General features: G+C 44.5%; 1 protein-coding gene across 1 annotated transcript in view; it reads left to right on the forward strand.

Annotated features, from left to right (window-relative positions):
- Positions 1-9,065, forward strand: part of NSG2 (neuronal vesicle trafficking associated 2) — a 70,294-nt gene extending 61,229 nt beyond the window's left edge. Inside the window, exons 4-5 of the mRNA XM_002744559.5 lie at positions 4,364-4,474; positions 7,191-9,065. Coding sequence (XP_002744605.1) covers positions 4,364-4,474; positions 7,191-7,382 — 303 coding nt within the window. The 3' untranslated portion in view covers positions 7,383-9,065. The remainder of the gene's footprint in view (positions 1-4,363; positions 4,475-7,190) is intronic.
- The last annotated feature ends 16,523 nt before the right edge of the window (positions 9,066-25,588 follow it).

Raw genomic sequence — 25,588 nt, forward strand, 5'->3', positions numbered from 1 at the left:
ATTCAGGACAGGGAGACAAACTCTCTGTCAGCTAGAACAGCCTCCATTCAGCCTAATTCTGGGGTCATGGAACAGGTGATTCAGCCTGGCGGAAGTTGGCCCTGCTTGGGCCGAATCCCATGGGCTGGGCTGCACCTGTGGCAACCAGTCAGCATTAGACCCTTGACTCTGACAGTCACAGAGGACACCTGGCAAGTGTCAGTACACAGTACTGCTTGCATGTGGGGACCACCTGCCTGGACTGCTCCCCCAGAGATTCTGTTGTAATTGGTTTGAGGTGGGGCTAGAGCACCAGGATCATTTGAAACATCCGAATCCCAGGGAATTTTAACATGCGCAGCTTCTTGAGAACCACTCACAGGCAGTCCTACTGGAGCAGTGGTTCTCTTCCTGATTGCACATTGTAATTACCTGGGGAGGCTTGTCTTGGACCCATGGAATTAGAATCCATGAGGGTGGTGGAAACCTAAGCATCAGCATTTCCTAGCTCCTCAGCTGCTTCTAATGTGAAGCAGGGTTTGAAATCACTACCTAAAAGGGACCTCCTTCCCTCCCTTTTCTTTTTCCAAAAACACTTGCTGGAGGCCTGCTCTGTGCTCATGGTCTCTAGCCTTGGTGGCGCTTCGGTGAATCAGCCCCTGCAGTTTCTATTTGGGATTTCTTTTCTTTTCTTTTTTGGGGGGGATAGATTCTTGCTCTGTTGCCCAGGCTTCAGTGCAGTGGTGCGATCTCAGCTCACTGCAATCTCCACTTCCTGGGTTCTCCTGCCTCAGTCTCCAGAGTAGCTGGGACTATAGGTGCGCCACCATGCCTGGCTGATTTTTGTATTTTTAGTAGAGATGGGGTTTCACCATTTTGGCCAAGATGTTCTCTATCTCCTGACCTTATGATCTGCCTGCCTTGGCCTCCCAACGTGCTGGGATTACAGGTGTGAGCCACCGCACCAGGCCAGGATTTCTTAACTCAGGGGATGTTAGCAGTGGAAGAGCCCGCCCTGGAAGGGAACCTGTCCCACAGGCAGGCTTGCTGGGTCCTGCACCAGCTCCTAGCAGCCCTTTACTAACCTGCTGCTGACCAGCAGCCACATCCAGCCCTGTCTGGGCATGTCCATACCTAGGTTGGGACGTCTTGCCCAGCTCCTGAGTCTTCCAAGAGGTCTGGGACTCTGCCTAGGCAAGGGTTGGGGTTTGCACATGGTCATTCTGATGGGAGGCTTTCTAGGGGCTCCCTCAGACCCTGCATCAGGCTAGAGGCAATGGCAGGCTGGGGTTGAGGCTCTGAACTCCCTCCTGCCCATGCACGAGCTCTGCAGCTGCACTGTAGTTGTGGATGAGCCTGTGACTAGGTGTCCCCATCTCTCATAGGCAGCTCTCTTAGCTGGGCCCAGGTGCGCTCAGGGAAGGGATGGCAGCAGGATTTTAATGTCCCTTTAACAGAAAGAGTTACCACTTAGGAAATTGGCTCCCTGCCCCCAGTGCAGAGCTGCAGATGCCAGGCTGCTCCCTGAACTCTGAGAATTTGTTTTAAGAAAATAAGATAAACCTCACATAACATAAACTTAATGACTTTAAAGTGTACAGTTCAGTGGCATTTAGTGCATTCATAATGTTGTACAACCATCACCTCTGTCTAGTTTCAAAACATGTTCATCACCCCAAAAGGAAATCCAATGCTCCTTATCAGTCATTTCCCATTGCCCCAGACTCCCTAGTCCTAGTGGCCTCCAGTTTCTGTGCCTTTCCCTGTTCTGGGTATCTCATCAGATGGAATCACATGACATGTGGCCATTGGCATCTGGGTTCTTTGGCTCAGCGTCATATTTGGAAGGGCTGTTTGCATCTGCAGCTGGTCCTTCACTCCCTTTCATGGCTGAATAACATTCCATTGCATGGATAGACAACAATTTGTTTAGTTATTCATTCGTGGATGGAAATTTGGGCTCTTGGGAAATCTGGGAATTTTAAATTACTTTATCTCTCTACTCCAAACACATGTTGATCACATATTCCTAGGTCCTCAGCATTGGTGAGTAGTGGTCTTGGGTGGTCCCCTTTCCTGTACTATTCAGATAGAAGGTTCCTAGGGTGCCTATGTGTCTTCAGGGTATCTCTTACTGTAAGTCCAGCTTCTGTTGGTTTCTCCACTTTGGCTCCACCTCTTGCCTGGGTGATATTGGACTGATCTCTGCATCATCTCACCCCATACTGTTCTCACTCCAATCCAGAGCAGGAGGCTGATGAACGTGCAACAGGCTTCAACTACTGGCTCCAGGTAATGGAGAGAATGGACAGCACACTGTGTCAACAGTAGCTTAAAACTGAATGTTACATGGTGTTGTCCTAAAAATTCATACACACACTCATGAGGAATTGCTCAAGGACAGTGTTTGCCCATGGGATTTGGACAGAATCCTCCCCATGTCCATCTTCCTCTTTTCCTTTTCAAGTTCTTCCCATCCAGTATTTAAAACTGCCAACAAGCAACTCCAAAGTTTTGAAGCAATATAGACTCCTGTCCTTATAAACGTGCCCTGGGGTGGCAAAGAGATGGCATGAGCACTCCCAAAGTTAATTTTATTCTTTTTCTGAATCAAAAGGAACCTTTTTCCATGAGAAGAATCCTACTATATTTATAGGCCAACTGACTGAAAGGGTCATCAGCTTTAAAAAATGACACACACAGAAATTCTGCTTGTAATATTAGATGCCTCAGTATCACAGGAGCTTCCCTGCCCCCTTGTACAGAGGTGGAGGGACGGGATCAGTGCAAGCCTAGAGGTGCCTCTGAAGTTAGCCAGTTACTGCTTTCAGATGAATCCTGATGGTGACCCCACTTTGTTTGGGTTGTATTCTTTTTTTAAGTTTGCTTTCAGGTAGTGGATAGGAACTGGGTTTATGCTCTGAATGAGCTGGAGACCACTACATGCTTTCAAGCAGAAAAGGGCCATGCTTTGTTTTATTTATCTATTTATTTATTGAGACGAAGTCTCACTCTGTCACCCAGGCTGGAGTGCAGTGGCATGATCTCAGCTCACTGCAGCCTCCACCTCCCAGGTTCAAGCAATTATCCTGCCTTAACCCTTTGAGTGGCTGGGATTATAGGTGCCTGCCACCATCTTCAGCTATTTTTATTTTTTGATTTTTTTGGTATTTTTAGTAGAGATGGGGTTTAACTATGTTGGCCAGGCTGGTCATTTACTCCTGACCTCAAGTGATCTGCCCTCCTCAGCCTCCCAAATTGCTGGGATTACAGGCATGAGCCACTGCGCCTGGCCCCTGCTTTGTTTTCGATTTTTACAAAGCTCTCTTTGATTACTGTGTGCCGAATATATCCCAGAGGACAAGAAAGCGAGAAAGTCGTCACTAGTTAGAAGCCTGTTAGACGGTGCAGGTGAGAGATGATGATGGCTTGCACCCAAGTTGGAAATTATTGAGGTGGTAAGAAGTGGTCAGATTATGGGTGTGTTTGAAGGCAGAAATGATGGTTTCTTCTGGTAGATTGGATGTGGTGTGTAAGAAAAAGGGAGTCAAGGATGCCTGAGCTATTTGGCCTGAGTGACTGTAAAGGTGAAGCTGACCTTTTCTGAGATGAAGAAGAATGCAGGCGGAGCAGGTTTGGGTTGGGAGGAGAATGGGAATTTGGTTTGGAAATGTGTTGAAGGTGTGTATCAGATGTCCAAGCAGGGACAAAGAAGCAGTTGATGTCCAAGGTTGGAATGCACCAGTGGTAGGGGAAGGCGGGATGGAAAGCAGGAAGCACTGGAAGTGACGGCTAAATGATCAGCCCCCCACAGCCCACAGAGTTAGCAGGAAAAGTAAAATGAGGGGAAAATCATATTTGAAATCAGAAAGGAGTGGCCAAGCGCAGCGGCTCATGCCTGTAATCCCAGCACTTTGGGAGGCCAAGGTGGGCAGACAACCTGAGGTCAGGAGTTTAAGACCAGCCTGACCAACATGGCGAAACCCTGTCTCTACTAAAACATGCAGAAATTAGCTGGGTGTGGTGGCAGGTGCCTGTAATCCCAGCTACTCGGAAGGCTGAAGTAGGGAGAAGTGCTTGAACCTGGGAGGTGGAGGTTTAAGTAAGCTGAGATCATGCCACTGCATTCCAGTCTGGGTGACAGAGCAAGACTCCATCTCAAAAATAAGGAGCTTCAGAGATTATCCTGAAGAAGGGGGAAACTGAGGCTGAAACAGCACAGGTGACTTGCCTAAGACTGCAAGTTAGCAACAAAGCCAAAACAAAGCCAGTTCCTTGGGTCTGTCCCCCTTTCTAGCACACCATGCTGCCTGCCAGTTCCAGGTTTTGAAGGCTGCATGCAGGGGCTAAAGGTGTGCAGAGTCTCAATTTTGTGTTCCTGCAGGTCACCATCCTTGTCAGCCTGGCCCTAGCTTTCCTTGCCTGCATTGTGTTCCTGGTGGTTTACAAAGCCTTCACCTACGACCACAGCTGCCCAGAGGGATTTGTCTATAAGGTAAGAGATGGTTGGGTAGCCCCAGGTCACTCTCAAGTTCAGTTAGAGGGTTGATCAATGTCTTCTTTTCACTGGTGTTCAAATTCTGGTTATGACAACCTCCCTACTGACTATTTAAAATGTAATATGTGTTTGGCAAGGAGTTTCCAAGTTTTAGTGAGGGAGTGTCTCCAGTATGCAGTAGAATTCCTCCTCCAGGATGGTGCTTTCCAGAGTCAGGAGGTGGTTCAGCTTCGACAGCACACCAGCAGTGAGGGAAGCTCACTACCTCTTGACATGGACTGTTCCATCTTGGGAAACCTCAGCTTGACACGGGTCTTCCTGGCTCGACAGCTGTTTGCTTACCCTTGCAGTGAAGGCCCTCCAGAGCTGTGAAGGCAGGTCTGGTACTTCTGAGGTTCTTTGAAGCTGTCTCCAAGTATCACAGCTGGGCCCCTCCCCTGATTAAACTCCTTCTCTGAAAGAACGAAACCTACTGTATGACCTCTGGCTCTGGGAGTGTCCTTGTCCCTCTGAACTTCATTTTCTCACGTGCAAAATGGGGGCTGATAATGCCTGCTCCCAGGATTTTTGGGAGGCCTTAAAGAGATAATTTAAGTAAAATCAGTTAACAAAGGACCTATTAGATAACGAGCTCCCAACAAATGTTGGCTCCAATAAAGCCAGAGTCTGTTTCAGAGCTAACAGAGCTGATAACTACTAATATTTATAATTACCATTTGTATCTCATCAGACCATTTCCTAGATGTTGCCTTAAACATTGTCTCAGTTGGGCTGCACAACCACTCTGAGAAATAAAGTTTCTTTGGCTCCCATTTCACATATGAGGAATTACACAAAGAGAGTGTTTAGTTAAAAGGATTTCCAAGACATGGCAATGATGATGTTTCTATGTGGGGAGATCAAATGGGAAGTGTGCCAGCCTGAAAATATGTGTCCTTCAGTTCCGCACTACCTAGACTGCACTCCAATGTGACCGCCTCTAGCTGACTGACTCACTTATCCCCTGGTTGCCTCTCTGGGTCATTGCTCACAGCCAGTGATGTCTATTTACTCCATTTTATACTTACGTCTCTTTTCTCTTATATCAAAAGTCTTGGCTCCTAACAACGTTCTTGTAATGATGCATTTGCATTATCCTACTATATATATATATATCAGCCACAAAATAGCACCAATATTACTGCTACTAAGAGGTAATGAACCTGGAGACTACCAAATACACTCCACCGAGAGTGTAGTCTGACTTCCTAGACTTTCACGGAGGGAGTTTGGATCTGACTTCCTAGATTACACTCCACGTGGTCAGCAGCTGACGCTCTGGAAAACTTGAAACAATGGGAACAGTTGAATAAACGGTGACATATCCACACAGTGGACTTCACTACAACTGGGAAAATAACTAAGGGAGGCCTGTATCCATGGACAGAGAACACTTTCTAAGATAGTAAGGCTGAATGAAAGAAGGAAGGTCCTGCTTGTGTGTGGGAAAAGGGGAGGTGAAAGCTATTTGCTTATTGAAAGAAATTCAGGAAGTATAAATTTAAAAAATTAGTAAAAATGATTCCTCAGGAGGAAGGGAGGGAACAGAGTGGAGGGCCAGGGATGGATGCAAGGCTTCTCTGGATCTATCTTCCTAAATATTTGCCCTTGAAATATGTAAATGTTTGACATATGTACAAATAAATAAATGAGAAAAAAGAAGAGGTTCATTGTTTAAAGAACCTAGCTCTATATCAAGTTAAGGACATAAACATGCAAAGAAAATAAATCTTTCAACTGGCTGTAGATGACAGCATTTGGACCTCACACCTTCAGTGAAGTGTAATCTAAGGACACACAGAGCTGCAGAAAACCTCCAAGTTCGTATGTAGTCCCCAGGTTCATTACCTCTTAGTAGTAATATTGGTGCTATTTTATGACTGTTCTATATATATTGTAGGATAATGCAAATATACCATTATATTAATGTTGTTAGGAACCATGACTTTTGATATAAGAGAAAAGAGATGTGAGTATAAAATGGAGGAACTAGGCCGGGCATGGTGGCTCATGCCTATAATCCCAGCACTTTGGGAGGCCAAGGCAGGTGGCTCACCTGAGGTCTGGAGTTCAAGACCAGCTAACCAACATGGTGAAACCCCATCTCTATAAAAAAAAATACAAAAAATGTAGCAGGGCATGGTAGCACATGCCTGTAATCCCAACTACTTGAGAAGCTGAGGTAGGAGAATCGCTTGAACCCAGAAGGCAGAGGTTGCAGTGGGCCAAGATTGTGCCATTGAACTCCAGTCTGGGCAAAAAGAGCAAAACTCCATTTCAAAAAATAAATAAAGGAGGAAATAAACAGTCATTGGCTGTGAGCAATGGCCCAAAGAGGCAACCAGGGGATAGGTGAATCAGCCAGCTAGAGGGGGGTCTGTGGGGGTCCCTACAGCATCCACCACAGTCTGACAATCAGTATGCAGAGAAGACTGGCTTGAATCAGTGTCAATATCAGGTTCAGGTCATCTGGCTTCTTCTAAGTGGAGCTTTGGTGTTTGTGCTGGTGCTCGTTTTGGGAAGGCTGCTACATGCCAGGCCCAGGTCAGGAGCTGTCACCTGCCCTATGTCTAAGAGCTGGATGCAGCTGTGCCTCAGTCAGGGTGACTGTGTTTCTGGGCAGGTTGGGAGCAGTTTGTTGAATGACCCCTGACGCTGTCTCTTTCTTCCTCAGCACAAACGCTGTATCCCAGCATCCCTGGATGCTTACTACTCCTCCCAGGACCCCAACTCCAGAAGCCGCTTCTACACAGTCATCAGCCACTACAGCGTGGCCAAGCAGAGCACTGCCCGGGCCATCGGGCCGTGGCTGTCGGCAGCTGCTGTCATCCATGAGCCCAAGCCGCCCAAGACCCAGGGCCACTAGAGGCCTGCCCCAGCCAGAATGTGGGGGGGGGGGGCGGGATGGAGAGGAGGACCCCCATTGGCTAAGCCAAGCTCCAGTTACAAGACAACACTGTACTCCTGGGATATGGGGGCGGGGGCGGGGTGGGGCAGGGCAGGGTGGGGGGAGGAACGCACCAAAAACATGGTGTGTACTGGAATTGTCTGAACCGATATTTCTTTTTGTTCCTTGGTATTGTTGATTCGTCCCCAAGTCAGGCTCATGTACAAAGGCATGTTTCGTGTTGATTGTTCCCATGTAAGATATTTTTAAAGCCACTGCTTATTCTTTGTTAGGAAAATATAACAGCAGAAAAGGAAAGAAACAAAGAACATGAACAAAAAGCATTAAACTGACTCCATCGGAAGATGTTGAAGGGCAGTGAAGAGCACAGACTCCGTGGGCTTCTTAGATAAGAAAATGTAGTTTCAGTGGGGCTCCAAGGGTGCAGAATATGTGAGTGACACAGACCAAGACTATTTGGTTAGCCTGTGGTCTGCAGGGTAGGAAAACGGGAAATTAGGAATGGCCGAGCTGGAGAGAACTGATTTTGGCATTTCTGAGCCCAGCATGCACACAATCGATAGTGAAATGTACCAGCCTCTGGTACATTTTGCAAGATGAGCACAAACTTTCTGGGCCTCTCTACTAGGACCTGGGCAGACCCACGTGGCTGGGCTCTGAATGCTCACCCTGAGACGGTGGGCTCTGCATCAGCAAACACTGACGAGTGGGCAGATTTTCTTTGTCTTTTTCTTGCATTTTCTAGGTCCACACCTGGATACTGCTCATGATGATGAGACAGCAGTGGGTGGAGAGGGAGGGAGGGAAGGTGCAGCAGCAAGAAGGAAGGCACGGGACAGGCATGTGACAGTAGGCCATAAGCGATAAGCACAGGCACCTGACTTTTAAGTTTTTGTTTGTTTGTTGTTTCCTGAAGTGCTGATAACAATAGCAACACAATAGGATTCCAACCAGGAGTCTCAAGTGACAGCCAGGAAGAGATCTGAAGATTGGGGCCACCACAATGCCAAATCATTTCTAAAGGAAGCTGAAAAATGGGACTGTCTTTTGCCTACTTCATTGTGTTAAAAGGGGGCATTTGTCCAAACTCTCCTACCGAGTTCTAGAAGCTCCTGATGAGGAGGCAGCATCCAGCCTTGACCAGGCCTCCCAGTGTCCTGGAACCATATCAGGCATTCCGCTGCCTCTCACAAATCTTTCAGGAAGGCCAGTTCTGCAGGGTGTCAGCTCCAGGACCCACAGGTCCAGAACCAGCTGGGAGAATGGGTTATTTGAGATGTGGTACTGCTTTCTCACGAGTCTCTGACAGGCCCGGTAAAGGGTATTTTTTCGTGGCTTGCTATGTTGCTGAAATCATCATATGCAACAGCTGGATAATAAGACTAGAATAGCTCAAACTATCCTGCCAAACTCTCTCATCTGATTTTTCCTGCCTTCTCCCCCAACCTCCCATCACCCTGAGTCACCTGTAAATTCATTTGTCATCCAAAGCAGAATAACAAATTGTCCCTAGCCAAACTGCTGAGCGCTTTATAATTTCGTGGTGTATTTTTGTCAGTAGGTAGCAGAGGCTGAAGTATTTTTTGGTGTAATTCTTGAAATTTTCTGACAGGAAACAAATAAAGATAGATGTGTCTGAGAGTCTTGACCTTCCTTTGCAATGTTCTTTATCTCCTGCTCAGTGATACTGATGGGGAAGATGCTGGCGGCAGGGGTCCCAGAGAGCAGTGTGAGCCCTACAGTGTCCTGTTGGGCTGGGGCTAGAATTGGGCTGCAGGGGAACATCCATCCTCAGGCAACTGGGGCCTGAGGTGGTGCTGAGGTCCTAAGGAAGGACCAAGAGGTGCACCTGGCTGCTTGTCTGGCAGCTCAACGTCCTTCATGTGGTAGAAGCCTGTGGGACACTTTCTAGGACCAGTCTCTGCTGAACATGGGGAAGACAGCAGTGGATGACACAGAATCATGGCCCTGAAGTCTGGCGATGGAGTTGGATGTAAAAATAAAGGTGTGATGGTGCCATTGACTTAATGCAACTTGTGGTTACCCACAACTGAGGAGGAAGATGTTGAAAACCCCTTTTTAAATTAGCTCATTTAGGTCTCAGCATGACCTTGGCAGGTAGCGGTCATTGACCCCATTAGACAGATGAAGAGGTGGAGGCTCAGAGGGTAAAAAGAGACTGTACGAGGGCTGTAGCAGAGTAGTGGGGAAGGGGGCATCCAAACCTAGGCATGTGGGACTCCTCTGCACCCCCAGACTACTTCTGTTCCATATTAGACCCCAAGCAACACTGTCATGGTTCTAGTTAATTTTCCAGGAAGTCAAGTTGCAGCTATCATAAGAGTGAATGAGCTGATTCTCAGCCAGAACGCAGTATCAATGGTGACTGTGAAGAAGAGCCAACGCTTAAACGCCCTGTGCTCCATGCCAAGTATTAAATGCCTGTGTGTCTTAGTTCATACAGCCCTCCTCCCAGTTCTGTGAAGTAGGTGCTCCCACCTTCAGCACCACTGCCATCTGCTTCGTGGTCATCATCCCCATTTGGAGACGAAGAACTGGAGGAACAGAGAGGTGAAGCAGCTTGCTCGAGGTCATGCAGTCAGTAAGTAGCAGAGCTGTGATTGAAGCCCACACCTTTTGGTACCAGGATCTTCAGCCCTGTGCCATGCCACTGTGACCACACATCTCTGCATCTTGCTTTGTAGGTTGTAGTTTGTGCTCACACATCTTCTCTAATGTGGGTGGCAGGTTGTCTGAGGAAGAGACTAGGATTGACTTTGGGCAGAGTTGGAAGCTGAGGCTTCCAGTGGGTTGCTGTGCTAGGGGTTGGGGCTGAACATGCACCGTGGATGGTAGAAAGAAGGAAGATGACACAGAACCTTCCAGCTGGGGCTGCACAGGCTGCTGAGCACAGGGCCTCAGACAAACCTACCCCCTCCCATACAGCCTTGTGTTTCCAGCCTGGCTTTAGGAGATGGTGAGTGGGAAAGCACAGGGATCGGAGCTGGCATTTCACCCACAAAACCTGGCTGATCCGCATAGCTAGCACAGAAACACCCAACATTTCTTTCAATTACACAGAATCAGCTAAAGGCTTAATGAACACATGTATAAACACTCTGTCATAAGTGGATTTGCCACTCCAGTGTCTCAAAAAGTAAGAAAGCTATTGCTTCTCTGGAATGAATAGGCTATGGGTATATGAGTAGAAAGAGGGAGACTGAGAGGGCCAGGAGAAAGGGGCAGATATTTCTGTTTTCGGAGTGATTCTGGGGCCAAGTTCTATCCTTATTGCAATAAAGGAAGATACCTAACTCTTCCCCTGAATGTATCCAAGGAGTGTGGCATCAGTTAGAAGAGTTTAACCAAACGTGGTTTGGTCAGGGAAATCTCTGAATTTTGCAGGGTGGGGTTTTACAGAGCCCTGCTGGTTAATGGAGGGTCCAGGGAGCCAGGCAATGATCCTAAAAACAGCATCTTCGTTTGTAGATCAAGCTCTATTTGTGTTTTTTGCATGCTTTTTAATCTATTCACCAACACTGGGAATCTCCCTAAAGAGCCCCCAAGATAAGACAGAACAAAGGCTATACAGAGAGGGTGACTGGGCTGGGCCCGCTTGTGGCAAGATGTTCTGAGGCAGACCAGATGTTCTGTGTGGGTGTCAGCCTGGGTTCTGGAAGGACGTGGCCCTGGAACTGGGCCTTGAAAGACGGGTTGCATTATGACAGGAAGGATTCGGGAGGGTGGAGGAAAGACAACACAGAGACACCCTCCCAGGTAATGGGAGCAGCATTGTAAAGGTTTGGAGGAGGGAAAGCCCAGGGCTTCTGCTCACAAGGCTGCTGGGGTGTCTCCCCCAAGCCAGTGCCAGAGGCCAAGATTCAACTCTCTGCCCCTGGGCCCAAAGTCCAGGCCAGGGGAGAGGAGGAGCAAGATGAAAGAGCAGTCCATAGCTGCATGTTGAGGAGAAGCAATGATGACACCCGGAGTAATCCCAGTGGTCAAACAGATCAGAAGGTATTTAGGGAGATACACATTTTTTTCTGGAAAATTGAAAGACCACCTGTCAGAACTGCTGTTTGTCAATTTATCTTCCCTCAACTCCTGCAATGTATTCTAATCCAAATGGGGAGTCATGTGGAAGAAGAAGAAATCGATCCCCAATAATTTTTCCAGGAAGCACACAATACCATCTCTTTAAAAAATAGCACTCCTGAACAGTGGAGAGGAAAGGACTGGTTTCCACGGTAACGTCAGTGCTGTTTCCCATAGATCAGACTCAGGCTAGCACAGCAGGCTGTTTATCTGAGTCCGCCCTTTTGTCAGAAATGACCTGTTTCTAGAGTTCCATTAGTCAAAGTTGCCCTCAAAGATGGTTGTGCCACACTCTGGACACTCCCCACTCCTCTGTCTCCTTGCTGTCTCCTCTCTTTTTCTGTCTCTGCCTCACTGTCTCCTTCTAATGGAATGGTGTCTAGAGGCTGTGGACTGAGCTTATGTAATTTATTTTTCAGTTCCAGGCCCTTGGTAAGCTCCTTGCTGGGTTTGGGCCAGGTATGGAGGGTGTGGCCGGTGGGACGGGGACAGGGAGGTCCCAGGAGGAGAGCAGGCAGCCCTGGGACCCTGTGTGACTCCTCCTGCACTTGCCTCTGCCAGTTCCCTTCCTCTCTTCACACCGCAATTTCCTTATTTTAAAATGGGGATAAGAATTGTCTCTACCTCATTTTGTGAGAATTTTATGACATAGTGTTTAAAGATTTACCTAGAGCAGGAATTCAACAACTTGTAGCTACTGTGGATCAATCTCTCTGCCTCAGTTTTCTTATTTGTAAATTGAAATTACTTGTAAATATAGTCCCCACCGATAGGGTTGCTGTGGGTTAAAATAAGGTTATGAGCTTGAAGTAGCTATAACAGAGAAATTGATTACCTCCTGTCCACATTCAGGAAGCTTCCAGGCCCCTGTCCCTTTCCTCCCAGGGCGGCCTCATGTCATCTACTGCATGTTCCCCAACACAAAGCCACAGCCTGCCCCATTCTCTTCCAGTCTACTCACAGTTTTTAATTGCTACATTTAGTTACACAAATACATCATCTGTAAAATTTTTTCATTTTATTTTACGTTCCGGGATACATGTGCAGCATGTGCAGGTTTGTTTCATAGGTAAATGTGTGTCATGGTGATTTGCTGCACCTATCAACCCATCACTTAGGTATTAATCCCAGCATACATTAGCTATTTGTCTTGTTGCTCTCCCTCCCCCTGCCCCACCCCAAACAGGCCCCAGTGTGTGTTGCTCCCCTCCCTGTGTCCTCTGGTTCTCGTTGTGCAGCTCCCACTTAAAAGTAAGAACCTGCAGTGTTTGGTTATCTGTAGCTGTGTTAGTTTGCTGAGGATAATGGCTTGCAGCTCCATCCATGTCCCTGTATAGGACATGATCTTGTTCCTTTTTATGGCTGCATAGTACTCCCTGGTGTTTATGTACCACATTTTCTTTACCCAGTCTATCACTGATGGGCACAAATATGTCATTTTTAAAGATTAAAAATAAAGTGTTGTTATGAGGTCTCTGTCACATTTTCCAAAACCATTTTGATTAAATTCTTTACATGCACTCAAAAACAAGCAACCCCCCTCCCACCGAGATTATAGACTTTATTCAAATCTCACCAGTCTTTTCACTAAAATGCTTTCTCTGTTTCAGGATCTGACCCAAGCCCCTGAATTACATTTGGTTGTCTCCTCAGTCCTTTCAGGTTTGCGACAATTCCTACCTTATCTAGTCTTTCACCACCTTGACACTTTGGATGTGCTGATCAGGTACCTTGCAGCTTCTCTCTCAAATTCGCCTGACGTTCTTCCATGATCACACTGAAGACAGGGGTTTTGGAGGAAGAATTGCACACAGGCAATGGCCCTTCTTAGAACATCATATCAGGGGTATGTGATATTGATATGTCTTATTGCCAGCAAAGTTAACCTTGACCCCTTGGTTTGGGTGGTATTTGCCAGGTTTCTCTATTACAAGTTATATATTTTTTTCTTTGTAATTAATAAAAATATGAGGGAAGTTCCGTAAGGACAGTGCAAATATTGTTTCTTCTTTCACACATTAATTTTAGTGTTCGTCAGTGGATCTTGCCTGCAGCAATTACTATTATGAGTGTTCTAATAGTAATTTTATATCTTCCCCACTTCTTGTACATCTGTTAACTGGAATTCCCTTATAAGGAAGAGTCATTGAATCTCCACATTTATTCAATCATTTATTTATATTAGTGTAGACTCATAAATTATTTATTCTTTGGATTATAATCCAATACAATATTTATTTTGTGGCTCAATCGTTTCTGATTTTGTCATTGAGTGCTCTTTCAGGTTAGCTCATGTGTCTTTTTGACACATCTCTTTCTTTTTTTAAATTTACTAATTTTCTGACACCACAAGGTACTCCAGGCTCATCTTGTGTTTTCCTCCTTTCAGTCCTGGAATCAATTGTGTCCCCAAGGAGCCCTGGTTCCTTTGATGGAGGAATGACATTTAGAAACCCAGTTCTGGATGTTAGCTGTGCTCACTGCTGCGGGGATCTCATTGCTTCCATGCTTTCTTAGTATACTGAGCTAGGAAGTTATGGATGTATACTAGCCTGTGTGTACAATCTGTCTATCTGTCTGTCTGTCTGTCTGTCTGTCTGTCTATTCGAATCACACAACCATGAGTGTTTTAATCCCTCTTACTCCAATGCAAAACCTTAGGGTTTTTTTTTTTTTTCTAGGATTCCCTCTTGCTTATGATTTCTTTCTCTGACAGTGGGAAATAATGTCTCTATTATTTACATTATATTTACTTATTCATTCATCTCTAGTGTACATGTGAAGTCACTTCAGATACATGTTTTGTTTTGTTTTTTTGCATTTATAATTTCTAATATTGCTAGGGACACTTTCCGAATCACTAACATTGTGTTTGAGAGTGTAGCGTCTTCATTTGTGTTTAATTGTAAGGACTTATATAAAGCCACTTCATGTTTTCTGAAGGCTAACATTTTTGGAGAGGGCAGTGTGTTGCATTATTTATTTATTTATTTATTTTGAGATGGAGTTTCACTCTTGTTGCCCAGGCTGGAGTGCAATGGCGTGATCTTAGCTCAATGCAATCTCCACCTCCTAGGTTCAAGGGATTCTCCTGCCTGTACCTCCCAAGTAGCTGGGATTAGCATGCGCCACCACGCCCTGCTAATTTTGTATTTTTAGTAGAGACAAGGTTTCTCCATGTTGGTCAGGCTGGTCTGGAATTTCCAGCCTCAGGTGATCTGCCTGCCTTGCCCTCCCAAAGTGTTGGGATTACAGGCATGAGCCACAAAACGCCTGGCCGTGTTGTATTATATTTTAGCTGAGTTTCCCAAGGCCTCACCACTTAGAGTAACAATGAGGTCTTATGAACAACAATACCTTAAACCTTATAGATAACTACTCCCATCAGCTCATGCAGGATCCTGACCCCCTTGTAACCTCATTCATCAGCCCACTCTCCCAGGGACTGTCACATGTGCTCCAGCAGATGTGTACCTTCTGGACTTGGCTGCTCCTCTGAGCTCCATGGATGCCCCAGATGTTCTCAGATTCTGATGGGCAGCTCCACAGATGCCCTGGAGTTCTTGCAGTTTCCAGCTGCCTAGGGATCCAGTGGAGCAAGTGAGGAAGACATTCTTATTTTATGTAGTTTATTTTATTTTAGAGACAGGGTCCTGTTCTGTCACTCAGGCTGGGATGCAGCAGTATGATTATAGTTCATTCACTGCAGCCTTGAACTTCTAGGCTCAGGAGATCCTTCCACCTTGGCCCTTGGAGGTATTTTTCTTTTGAACTTCATTCCATTATCAGGGGTCCACTGCAGAACTGCTTTTGCCTCCAGCATCCAACAGAGTTTTAACCAAAATGATTCTTCGTTCTTTCTGTTTTATCCATAGCACCCCTACCTTTGCCCTACTCCACGTGGGACTAATGCATGACTCTGCGAGGGCGCATTGAAGGCAAATCTGAGTAACAACCGTCATGCTTGACATGCACTATACCTCTTCCTGTCTTCACCATGGCAGGCTCTGCAAATCAGTCAAATCACTCTTTTCCACTGAGCCCTGTTGCAGCCAAGTAATTGTTCCCCGTACAGCTCCCTGTGTTCCCTCTGGCACTCATTTTGATGCTGATAGTGATAGAAATTTCACTGTCAATGGGGTCATGATTTGTTATCAGGAAGGCCATAACTAGTGGGGATTTTCTTTCTTGGCCCCTCTAGCTTTCAAGCTTGATGACATACTAGGAATCACCACTTGGATGTGAATGGAAGTGATGTATATCACTTCTGGGATGTCATTTTTAAGCAAGTGGTAGGTGTTTCTCTATTCTCTCTTCTACACCAACTTTTCCAACCCTGAAATATCTGGAAGCTGAGGCCTCTCAGGCCTTAGGGGATAATGGAGCTTCAGGCTGGAAGGAGCCTGGATCCCTGAATCTCTGAATGGAGGAGAGCCACATGGAACTGCCCACACTGGGCTGTTGCCTGAGTAAAAAGTACGTTTTACAGTGTTATTAGTGAAATTTTGGGGTTTATTTATTACAGTGGAATTACCCTGACCAATACACAAATGAAACCCATTTTCTCTCTGGGCACCATACCCGGGGTTATAACTATGGCTGGGCTCATGATGCTCAGCCTGGCTTTCCCATAGGTGAGCTGTCTCCAGAAAGCATCTTGGCCTCCAAGCTTTCTCATCCACCAAACACGTTCCAGTTCATACTTCAGGACTCAGGCCAGGCATCACTTTTTCCATGAAGTCATCCCTGATCTCAAACTAGGTCGGATCCTCCACTGTAGTTTTCCTGAATCCTGTATATCCCTCTGCTGCAGAATTACCACAACCTATTTTTATCATCCAATTATTTATCTGTGAATTCCTAGACAGATGTTTAAGTCAATAGATGAAAAAATAATCTCTATGCCAGTAACTCTAAAACATCTATCTCCAGCTCTGATCTTTCTGTTGAGATTCATACCCATACACACCTCTTCCTGCTGGCTATTTCTAATTGAATATCATCAGGCACTTCAGACTCAACATGTACCCCAAAACCTTTGTCATATTCCCCCAAATTTGCTTAATTTCCTGTGTTCCTTAAATTGTATGATGACTTCACCAACCACTTGGCTTTTCAATGACTGTCGTTATTATTTCATTGAATAGATGAAGAAATTGAGGCTCAGAGAGGTTACATGCTGGGAGTAGTGAACCTGATATGCAGCCAGTGCCGGGTACATGCCCCTGTACCCTGGCATAGAGCCCCTTTGTGTCCCTCCTGCCCTCCTCCAGCCTCCTTGCAGCCCTCTCCCAGCCTCAGTCTCCTGCAGGACTACAGCATCACTGACATCTCCACCGGCTGGCTTTCCCCCCTGCCGCTTAAATAAACACATCTGATTAGGAGGATGTGCCTTCCTATGTTGGTAATTTACTCCCTTCTATGCAAATCGTCCAACTAATTAAAAAGGAAAAAAACAACACAATTTAGACCAGTAAGCTCTTGAAAGAGATAATGAAGATGCTGTAGAAGATCCTGCGCCTTGAGTCACACAGATCTGCGTCTGAATCCCAGCTCCAGTGCTGTCTGGCTATGAGACCGTGGTCAGGTCATATCACCCTTCCAGCTTCACTTTCTTCATCTGCAAAATGAGGATAAGAATCCCAAGATGCTTCCTCGCAACCCTCAGAAGAACCAACCCTGTGGATACCTTGACAAAGGATCCAGATGTTTTTGAAACTGTAAGATTCAGTAGAAGTAGTGGAAGAATATTCCTTTACATTTGATTGCACAAAAACAAACAAGTGGCCCTCATATCCTCCTGAGGACATGGAAGTAAACATGGTCACCTTGCTAGAAACTCATGGAGTTGCGATATGACTCAGGGCTGTCTAAGTCTGTTACGGGTTGATTATGTCCCCCATAAAAATACGCTCCAGACTTCATCACTCAGTTCCTCAAAATGTTACTTTATCTGGAGGTAGGGTCTTGACAGAGATACTCAAGTTCCGAGGCCAGTGGGGAGGGCTCTGATCCATTCTGACTGATGTGCTTATGAAATTGGGAAATTAGACACAGAGAGAAAAAGACACATGAAGACAGAGGATTGGGGTGATTCATCTACAAGCCAGGGTCCCAAAGATTGCCAGGAAACCACGCAAAGCTGGGGAGGCGAGGCATGGAACAGATCCTTCCCTGGAGCCCTCAGGAAGAAACAACTCTGCTGACACCTTCATTTCATACTTGTAGCCTCCAGAACTGTCAGATGATTAATCTCTGGCTATTTAGGAATGAGAGAACCATTCTGGTCTCTAGGAATGGAGAAACCAGCAATGACCAAAATGCAGACCCTCCACCTTTAAGGCAATAGTGACAGATGCCAAACACAGCCCCAAATGCTGTCCTTTCATTCTTATAAATGTCCCACAGCCATTCAGGCAGTGCCCATATTGCCTGGATCAGCTGGTAAGGACTTAAAAGATGGAAGGGCCTGACGCTGCCCTTATGAAGTTCCCATGTGAACACTGGTGGGGCTGGACTTAGGGTTACAAAAAGCTTGAAGAGAACCATATTAAGGAAGTATACCACAGCCTCTAATGCTGGGGGTTTCACAGTGTGGTGACAGAGAGGACAGTCCACAGACAATAATGACATCGTGCTGATAGTCACACCCACAACAGCTACCCAACCATTAGCCAGCCAGGAGAAAAACAAGAGGAGAGAAACTGTGTTTGGACTTGACCCAGAAAACAACCTCTCTTTCTGACATATTTGCTGGTAGTTCTCAAACTCCTTTTTCTGTAATCATGAGAGTGAGATAAAATAGCATCAGCAATTTGAAAAGGAAATCAGCAAAGGTAGTTGGCATTTAATTGCATTTGGAACAAATAAACAATAGGAACATCTTTTAAAGTGATTATTGCATTTTTTCCAGCATGAGAAGTGGTGCTTTTGATTAGTGGTTCTTTGACCCTTCTCTCAGCAACCCAGATGAAAGCTGGTCAGGCTGGGCTCAAGGCAACCTGAAATTCACTTCCATCCTCTGCCATGTTCCTTTAGTAAACAGAGGGGGCAGCTGCTGGTGTAGACAGACACCTTCTCATTGGAGAGAGCACTGCCCTCCAAGTGAAGAGGGCAAAGGGGCTTCAGATTCTGCATTGCTGAAAAGCAGCAAGCAATACTTTCTGCTTGGGCTTCGGCCTGCAGTCTCTTCCTGCAGCTGTGGGAAGAAAGCTCCTTTCAGCTGAGGCCTGGAAAATATGTACAGCTGAGAAGCACACCATGTGATTCTGTGGTGCCCTGAAATGCCTATCTTTCATCCGGGCCCATCAGACAGCTTTATTGTGGCTGATCGAACTCTTTGCAAATGAATTTCCTTTCCTGAAAGCAAAGGGACAGCTTTATTATACACCCCTCCTCCTACTCAATGAGATGGGGAGAATTCATTTCACCAGATTTCCTCCTGAGAAGAGCACTGTATTTATTTGGAAGAAATGCTTTGAGAAGCCAATTGGATGAAGGGGAATAAGCTCAGGCAGTGGTCTTAAAAATTTTTACTTAAAGTCCCCCTAACACAACAATAATTTTAAAAAAACTATGTGTTCCCTTAACAGGTTTTTAGGATGATATGTAAAGTTTTAAAATCACATGGTTAAAGAGTTGTAAAAGATACAATGTGTGATTTATTGCATTTAAATATGTGCTTTAAATATACTTTCTTTGAAACCTCAAATCTGCACATTTAGCTCTTTCAATTTTAAAAAATGTCTGCCGTGTAGTGCAAATGGCAAGGCTGTCTATTTAATTCATCAGCCAAATCAAACCGTCTGCTGGAAAACACCTGACCTCATCCCCCAGTTCAAATACATTCGACCTTGAGACAAGCATCCCATTTCCACATTCTAAGTTAGACAGACAGAGAGAGATAGATGGTTGAATAAAGTCAGACAGGAGCCCTGCAAGCAGTTTACTTCAGTATTCCTCACTCACTGTTTCTGCTTTGTTGTGGAACTGTCCATTCTCAAATCTTTCCTTCTTTTGGGGCCTGGAGACCCTGCCCTCTATGCCAAAGCACTGTCGTAATACTGAGAAGCAGTTTTCACTTTTGGGAGAGGGGTGACTGGGAAGCAGGGGTGGCATAAGAAAAAAGGGCAGGCAGACCTTGGAAATTGCCAGAGGTCCTGTGTTAGAAGCCAGGCTTTTGGAAGCTGAAGATCTGAAAACTGATTCACTAAAACAAACCTAAGTCTTTGTTTGCCATCCAGGGGTCTGCTCCACCCATTTGATGATTCTCAGACACAAAAGTGGAAAGGGGAATGAGGAAATCTTGCTAAAAGGTTCACAGATTCATTGAGATGGCTGGAACCCAACCCTAGGCTCAGCTTCCTGAGCCCAAATCCATGCTGCAGAGGGGCCTCCTAAGGAGGCCAGTGTTCCCTGCAACAGGGCAAGGTGAAAGGACAGAGAAACAAAACTAAAACAGCCTCCTGTCTCAGCCCAGATGACTCCTCTCTGGTATTAAACAGGTCAAGCCTTTCTAGAGTTAATAAAACAACACAGTGGTGTGGATATTGAAATAGTCTACATTTATAGATCTTTTCGTCCCAATAAATTGCCTTCTGAATTATGAATGCTCTTCTCTCTCTAAACTCTGTCTGGTGTCTTGGTAGTAGTTTGGGATTTCTTGGAGTGCACAGAGGGAAAATTATCATGCTGTGTTATCAACCTTTTAAAAAGATGAGCGACATCTCTCTGACTTCGGAGGTACCCGTCAAGCTTCTGTTATCCTCCAGAATATTGCAAAAGCTTCCCAGCCAGTCACCCGCCTGGCTGGGCTCTTCTTTTTCAAGTCTGTCTTCCTCAGAGGGCGCCACAGTGATCTTCCTTTTTAAAAATCTTAGAAAGTTGTTGGTGGGAGTGTAGAATGATACAGCTACTTTGAAAAATGTTTTGGAAAGTTTGTACACATATATATGAACCAAACATATACCTAGCCTATAATCAAGCATTTGCGCTACCAAGAAATTGGAAAGCACATGTCTGCACAAAGACTTGTATAAGAACATCCATAACAGTGTTTCCACACTAGCCAAAACAGTGGAAGAAGCCCAGGCCTCCCTCCATCAGTGGGAGGATGGGTAAAGGAACTGTGATACATCCATATAATGGAATACTATTCAGCAACAGAAGGAACGAGCCCCTGATCTACGTAATACCACGGATGATTCACAAAAACATTCTGCTCAGTGAAAGAATCCTTACTCCAAAGAATACAAACTGTCTCATTCCATTTACATGAAGTTTTGTAACAGCCAAACTAGTCTTGAATGATAGGAATCAGGACAATGCCTGCCTCTGAGGGTGGATGGGTGGGAGGAATTAACTGGGAAGGTTCTAGGGTGATGGAAATGTTCTGTATCTCGAGAGATGTTTGTGTTGTACAGGGATACCATTTGTCAAAGACTTGTGCATTTCACTGCATAAAATTTTACAAAGTCCATTACACCACTCTGTATGCCTCTGTGTATCCATAGCTTGGCTTCCATTTATAAGTGAGAGCATACTGTATTTGGTTTTCCATTCCTGAATTACTTCACTTAGAATAATGGCCTCCAGCTTTGTCCAAGTTACTGCAAAAGACATTATTTTGTTTTTATGGCTGAGTAGTATTCCATGGTGTATATAGCTCACATTTTCTTTATCCACACATTGGTTGAGGGGCACTGAGGCTGGTTCCATATCTTTGCAATAGTGAAATGTGCTGCAGTAAACATATGTGCACATGTGCCTTTTTTGCTATAATGACTTATTTTTCTCTGCGTAGATAGCCAGTAGTTGGATAGCTGCAGGGAATTGTAGATCTCCTTTCAGTTCTTTAAGAACTCTCCATACTGCTGCCATAGAACTTTTACGAATTTACATTGCCACCAGCAGTGTATGAGTGTTTCCTTTTCACTACATCCATGCCAATGTCTATAGTTTTTTGACTTTTTAATAATGGCTATTCTTGCTGGGTAAGGTGGTATCTCATTGTGGTTTTAGTTTGCATTTCCTTAATCGTTAGCGATGTTGAGCATTTTCTCATGTTTGTTGGCCATTTGCATATATCCTTTTGATAATGTCTACTCATGTCATTTGCCCACTTTTTGTGGGGATCATTGTTTTTTTCTTGCTGATTTGAGTTCCTTGTAGATTCTGGATGTTAGTCCTTTGTCAGATGCACAGTTGGCAAATATCTTCTTCCATTTTGTAGACTGTTTACCCCTCAGATATTTCTTTTTTTGTATAGAAGCCTTTTAATTTAATTAGGTTTCATTTATTTATTTTTGTTTTTATTGCATTTGTTTTTGGGGTCTTAGTCATAAATTCTTTGCTTAGGCTAATGTCCAGAAGAGTTTTTCCTAGGTTATCCTCTAGAATTTTTATGGTTTCAGCTCTTAGATTTAAGCCTTTGATCCATCTTGAACTGATTTTTGTGTAAGGTGAGAGTTGGGGATCCAACTTTATTCTTCTACCTGTGGCTATCTAGTTTTCCCAGCACCATTTATTAAAGAGAGTGTCTCTTCCCCAATTTATGCTTTTGTTTGCTTTGATAAAGATCAGTTGGATGTAAGTATTTGGCTTTATTTCTGGGTTGTCTATTCTGTTCCATTGGTCTGTGTGCCAACTTTTATATCGGTACCATGCTGTTTTGGTAATTATAGCCTTGTGGTATAATCTGAAGTTGGGTAATGTGAGGCCTCCAGATTTGTTCTTTTTTCTTAAGATTGCTCTGGCTATCTGGACCTTTTTTGGGTCCATATGAATTTTAGGATTGTTGTTCCTAATTATGTAAAAATAAATGCTGGCATTTTGAAAGGAATTGCATTGAATCTGTAGATTGCTTTGGGTAGTGTGGTCATTTTCATAATATTGATTCTTCAATCCAGGAGCCTGGGATGTGTTTCCCTCTGTTTGTGTCATCTATGATTTCTTTCAGCAGTGTTTTGTAGTTCTTCTTACAGAGATCTTTCACCTCCTTGGCTAAGTATATTCCAAAGTATTTTATTTTATTATATTTTTTGCAGCTGTGGAAAGGGGATTAAATTCTTTACTTGATTCTCAGCTTGGTTGTTGTTGGTGTACATAAGTGCTACTAATTTATGTACATTGGTTTTGTAACCTAAGACTTTACTGAATTCGTTGATCAAATTTGAAAGTCTTTAGGAGAACTCTTCAGGGTTTTCTAGGCGTACGATCACATCATCAGTGAACAGCAATAGTTTGACTTCCTCTTTTCCAATTTGGATGCCTTTTACTTCCTTCTCTTGCCTGATTGTGCTGGCTAGGGCTTCCAGTACCATGTTGAATAGAAGTGGGGACAGTGGGTATCTTTGTTTTGTTCTAGTTCCCAGAGAGAATGCTTTCAGCTTTTCCCCATTCAGCATGATGTTGGTTGTGGGTTTGCCACATACAGCTTTTATTATTTTGAGGTATGCCCCTCCTATGCCTAGTTTGTTTGGTCTGTCTTAAACAACACTCGATAGCACTATGAGTTTAGCATTATGCCTGCTGTGAGCTACTTCTCAGACATTTTGCTCACAGGGTTTTCATACTGATCTTATGCGGTATGTATCATCGTGGGTTATAGATTATAAAACACCGGTTCAGAGGGGCTAAAATAACATGTGCAAGTTCAGATCATTGTTAAGTCTGGATTAGAACCCAGGAAGCCCACCTCTGACACCCAATTTTGGTAATCTCACCAAGACCAAAGGCTGCCCTTTTAGAGGTCAGTAGTTATTTAAAATCTTGGAAGGTAAGGTTGGAGAAACCGTCAAGTGTCTACTATTCTCCAGCGACAGACGTGACAGAGGCTGCTTGACTTTGGCACTGCACACTTGACTCTCTTACCTGGCCCCAACTGTTTGTCCTTAGAGCATTTTGATTTTGAGACAATGACTGTTATGGGTTGAATCCTCCCCAGATTCTTATTGTGAAGGCCTTACTCCTAGTACCTTTGAATGTGACCTTATTTGGAGGTAGGGACTATAAAAATGATAAAGTTAAGGGTGGGCCCAAATACAATATGACTGACATTCCCCTAAAAGGAGGCGATCTGCACACAGAGCTAGACATGCACGTAAGGAGAATACCACACAGACAGGAGGGCAGAGATGGGATGATGTATCTATAAGCCGGCAAACTGGCAGAAGCTAGAGGAGACGCATGGAATAGATTCTTTCTCAGCCAAGAGAAGAAGCCAGTCCCATTAACATCTTGATCATGAACTTCTACGCTCCAGAACTGTCAGACAATCCATTTCTGTTGTATAAGCCATCCAGTGTGTGACACTTTGTTACGGCAGCCTTAGGAAATCGTGCAACAGTGATGTAATTCTTAGTCCTAGGGCACTTTATGCTGTGACTTGTTTTGACACCTGTCTCCCATCCACACACACATACTTAAGAATGTTTAGCTGATTTCTTCAATATGACATGTTGGAAATATGTCCCCAGAGAAATGTGACTTTTATAGTCAGAAGACAGGACTTAATTTATACAAATCTATTTTCCAGGTGACCTTTCAGGAATTATCTATGTGTCGTGTACTGCCATAGAGATGCCGGGATTGAAAGTGAGACTGTTCATTAAACCATTATGTTTTTACGTAGTTATGCTAACATCCTGTTGTCTATGGAAAAAGTAGCTCACGCTCATTTAAAAGAGTGAAGACTCAAGGTAAATAGCATAATTTTTCCCACTTAAAGGGAAAGAATAGGACACCTTCTCTTACTTGGTCTCTCTTCCTTCCTTTTGTCCCTTACCTGAGCTCCTATAACATGTCCTATAGGAGGTGTGCTAGCTGCTACTGACAATGTGTAGCAGACATGCTTCTCAAAAGATTGATGAATGTCTTTTATGGGGTAGAATTGTTGCAGAAAGAAGTGGTTGAGCTTTGGACTATATTTCCCACATCTTCCTAGAGGGGGTCATATGACTGAATTCTGGCCAATGGAGTGTGGGAGAAAGTGTAGGCTATTTTCCCATTAACCTGATTCTTCATGATAGATCAGAAAACTTGGTCCCTTTAACTGTAGATACTTCACTTCATTGTGACATATTTTTGGTTGTGGTGATCAGAAACCTTTTGGTAGGTTAAAGAGAAGGAAAATAAAAAGGCTATCATGGGGAGAGATTAGGGACTTGTTAGAACACTAGCCTTTTTTCTTTTGACAGGGAGTCTTGCTCTGTCTCCAGGCTGGAGTACAGTGGCGAGATCTCTGCTCACTGCAACCTCCTCCTCCCAGGTTCAAGAGATTCTCCTACCTCAGTCTGCCCAGTAGCTTGGACTGTAGGACTATAGTCCTCCCAGTAGCTGAGACTATAGCTACCACCATGCCCAGCTAATTTTTGTATTTTTAGCAGAGAGGAGGTTTCACCATGTTGGCCAGGATGGTCTCGATCTCTTGATCTTGTGATCTACCTGCCTAGGCCTCCCAAAGTGCTGGGATTACAGGCATGAGCCACTGCACCCGGCCAGAACACTAGCTTTTAAAGGTACCCCTGAGGCAGGGAGATGCTCTTAGGAGGCTGGGGAAAAAGCATTAAGTAATATTGAGTCACACAAAGAAAAGGTTATTCTTCTCTGAAATCTTTATACATCTTGATACATTAAAGAGACAGTCTCAATTTAGATCTACTTTATTTTAGTACATTTCTCTGTGTCTCCACCTTCAATGTATAATGGTACCTAGCTAATACTTACATTGTTTTAGTTATATTTACTTTTGTCATTACCTGTATGTATAGCAAATGCCACTAATTTTCTATTTACAGTCTTGACATGCAGTTTCCTTTGTAAATAAAAAGTTTTAAGCAAACATATCTGTTCAATTTAAAGAAGAGTATTAAGTAACTGGTGGTGTGAGAATATGGCTAAGATAGGTGTGAGGATGATGTGGTTTGAGGATATGTCTAAGACAGGGATAGTATTCAAATGCCCAAATATTACCTTTTGGAAAGGTGGTTGAGAAATACAGGCCAGGAAGATGCTGTGCTGTTTCAAGGAGCAGGGCCTTAGGGACCAGAGAATGGAAAGTGTTCGTGAAA

This window comes from Callithrix jacchus, chromosome 2 (genome assembly GCF_049354715.1).
Source record: "Callithrix jacchus isolate 240 chromosome 2, calJac240_pri, whole genome shotgun sequence".
NCBI lineage: Eukaryota > Metazoa > Chordata > Mammalia > Primates > Cebidae > Callithrix > Callithrix jacchus.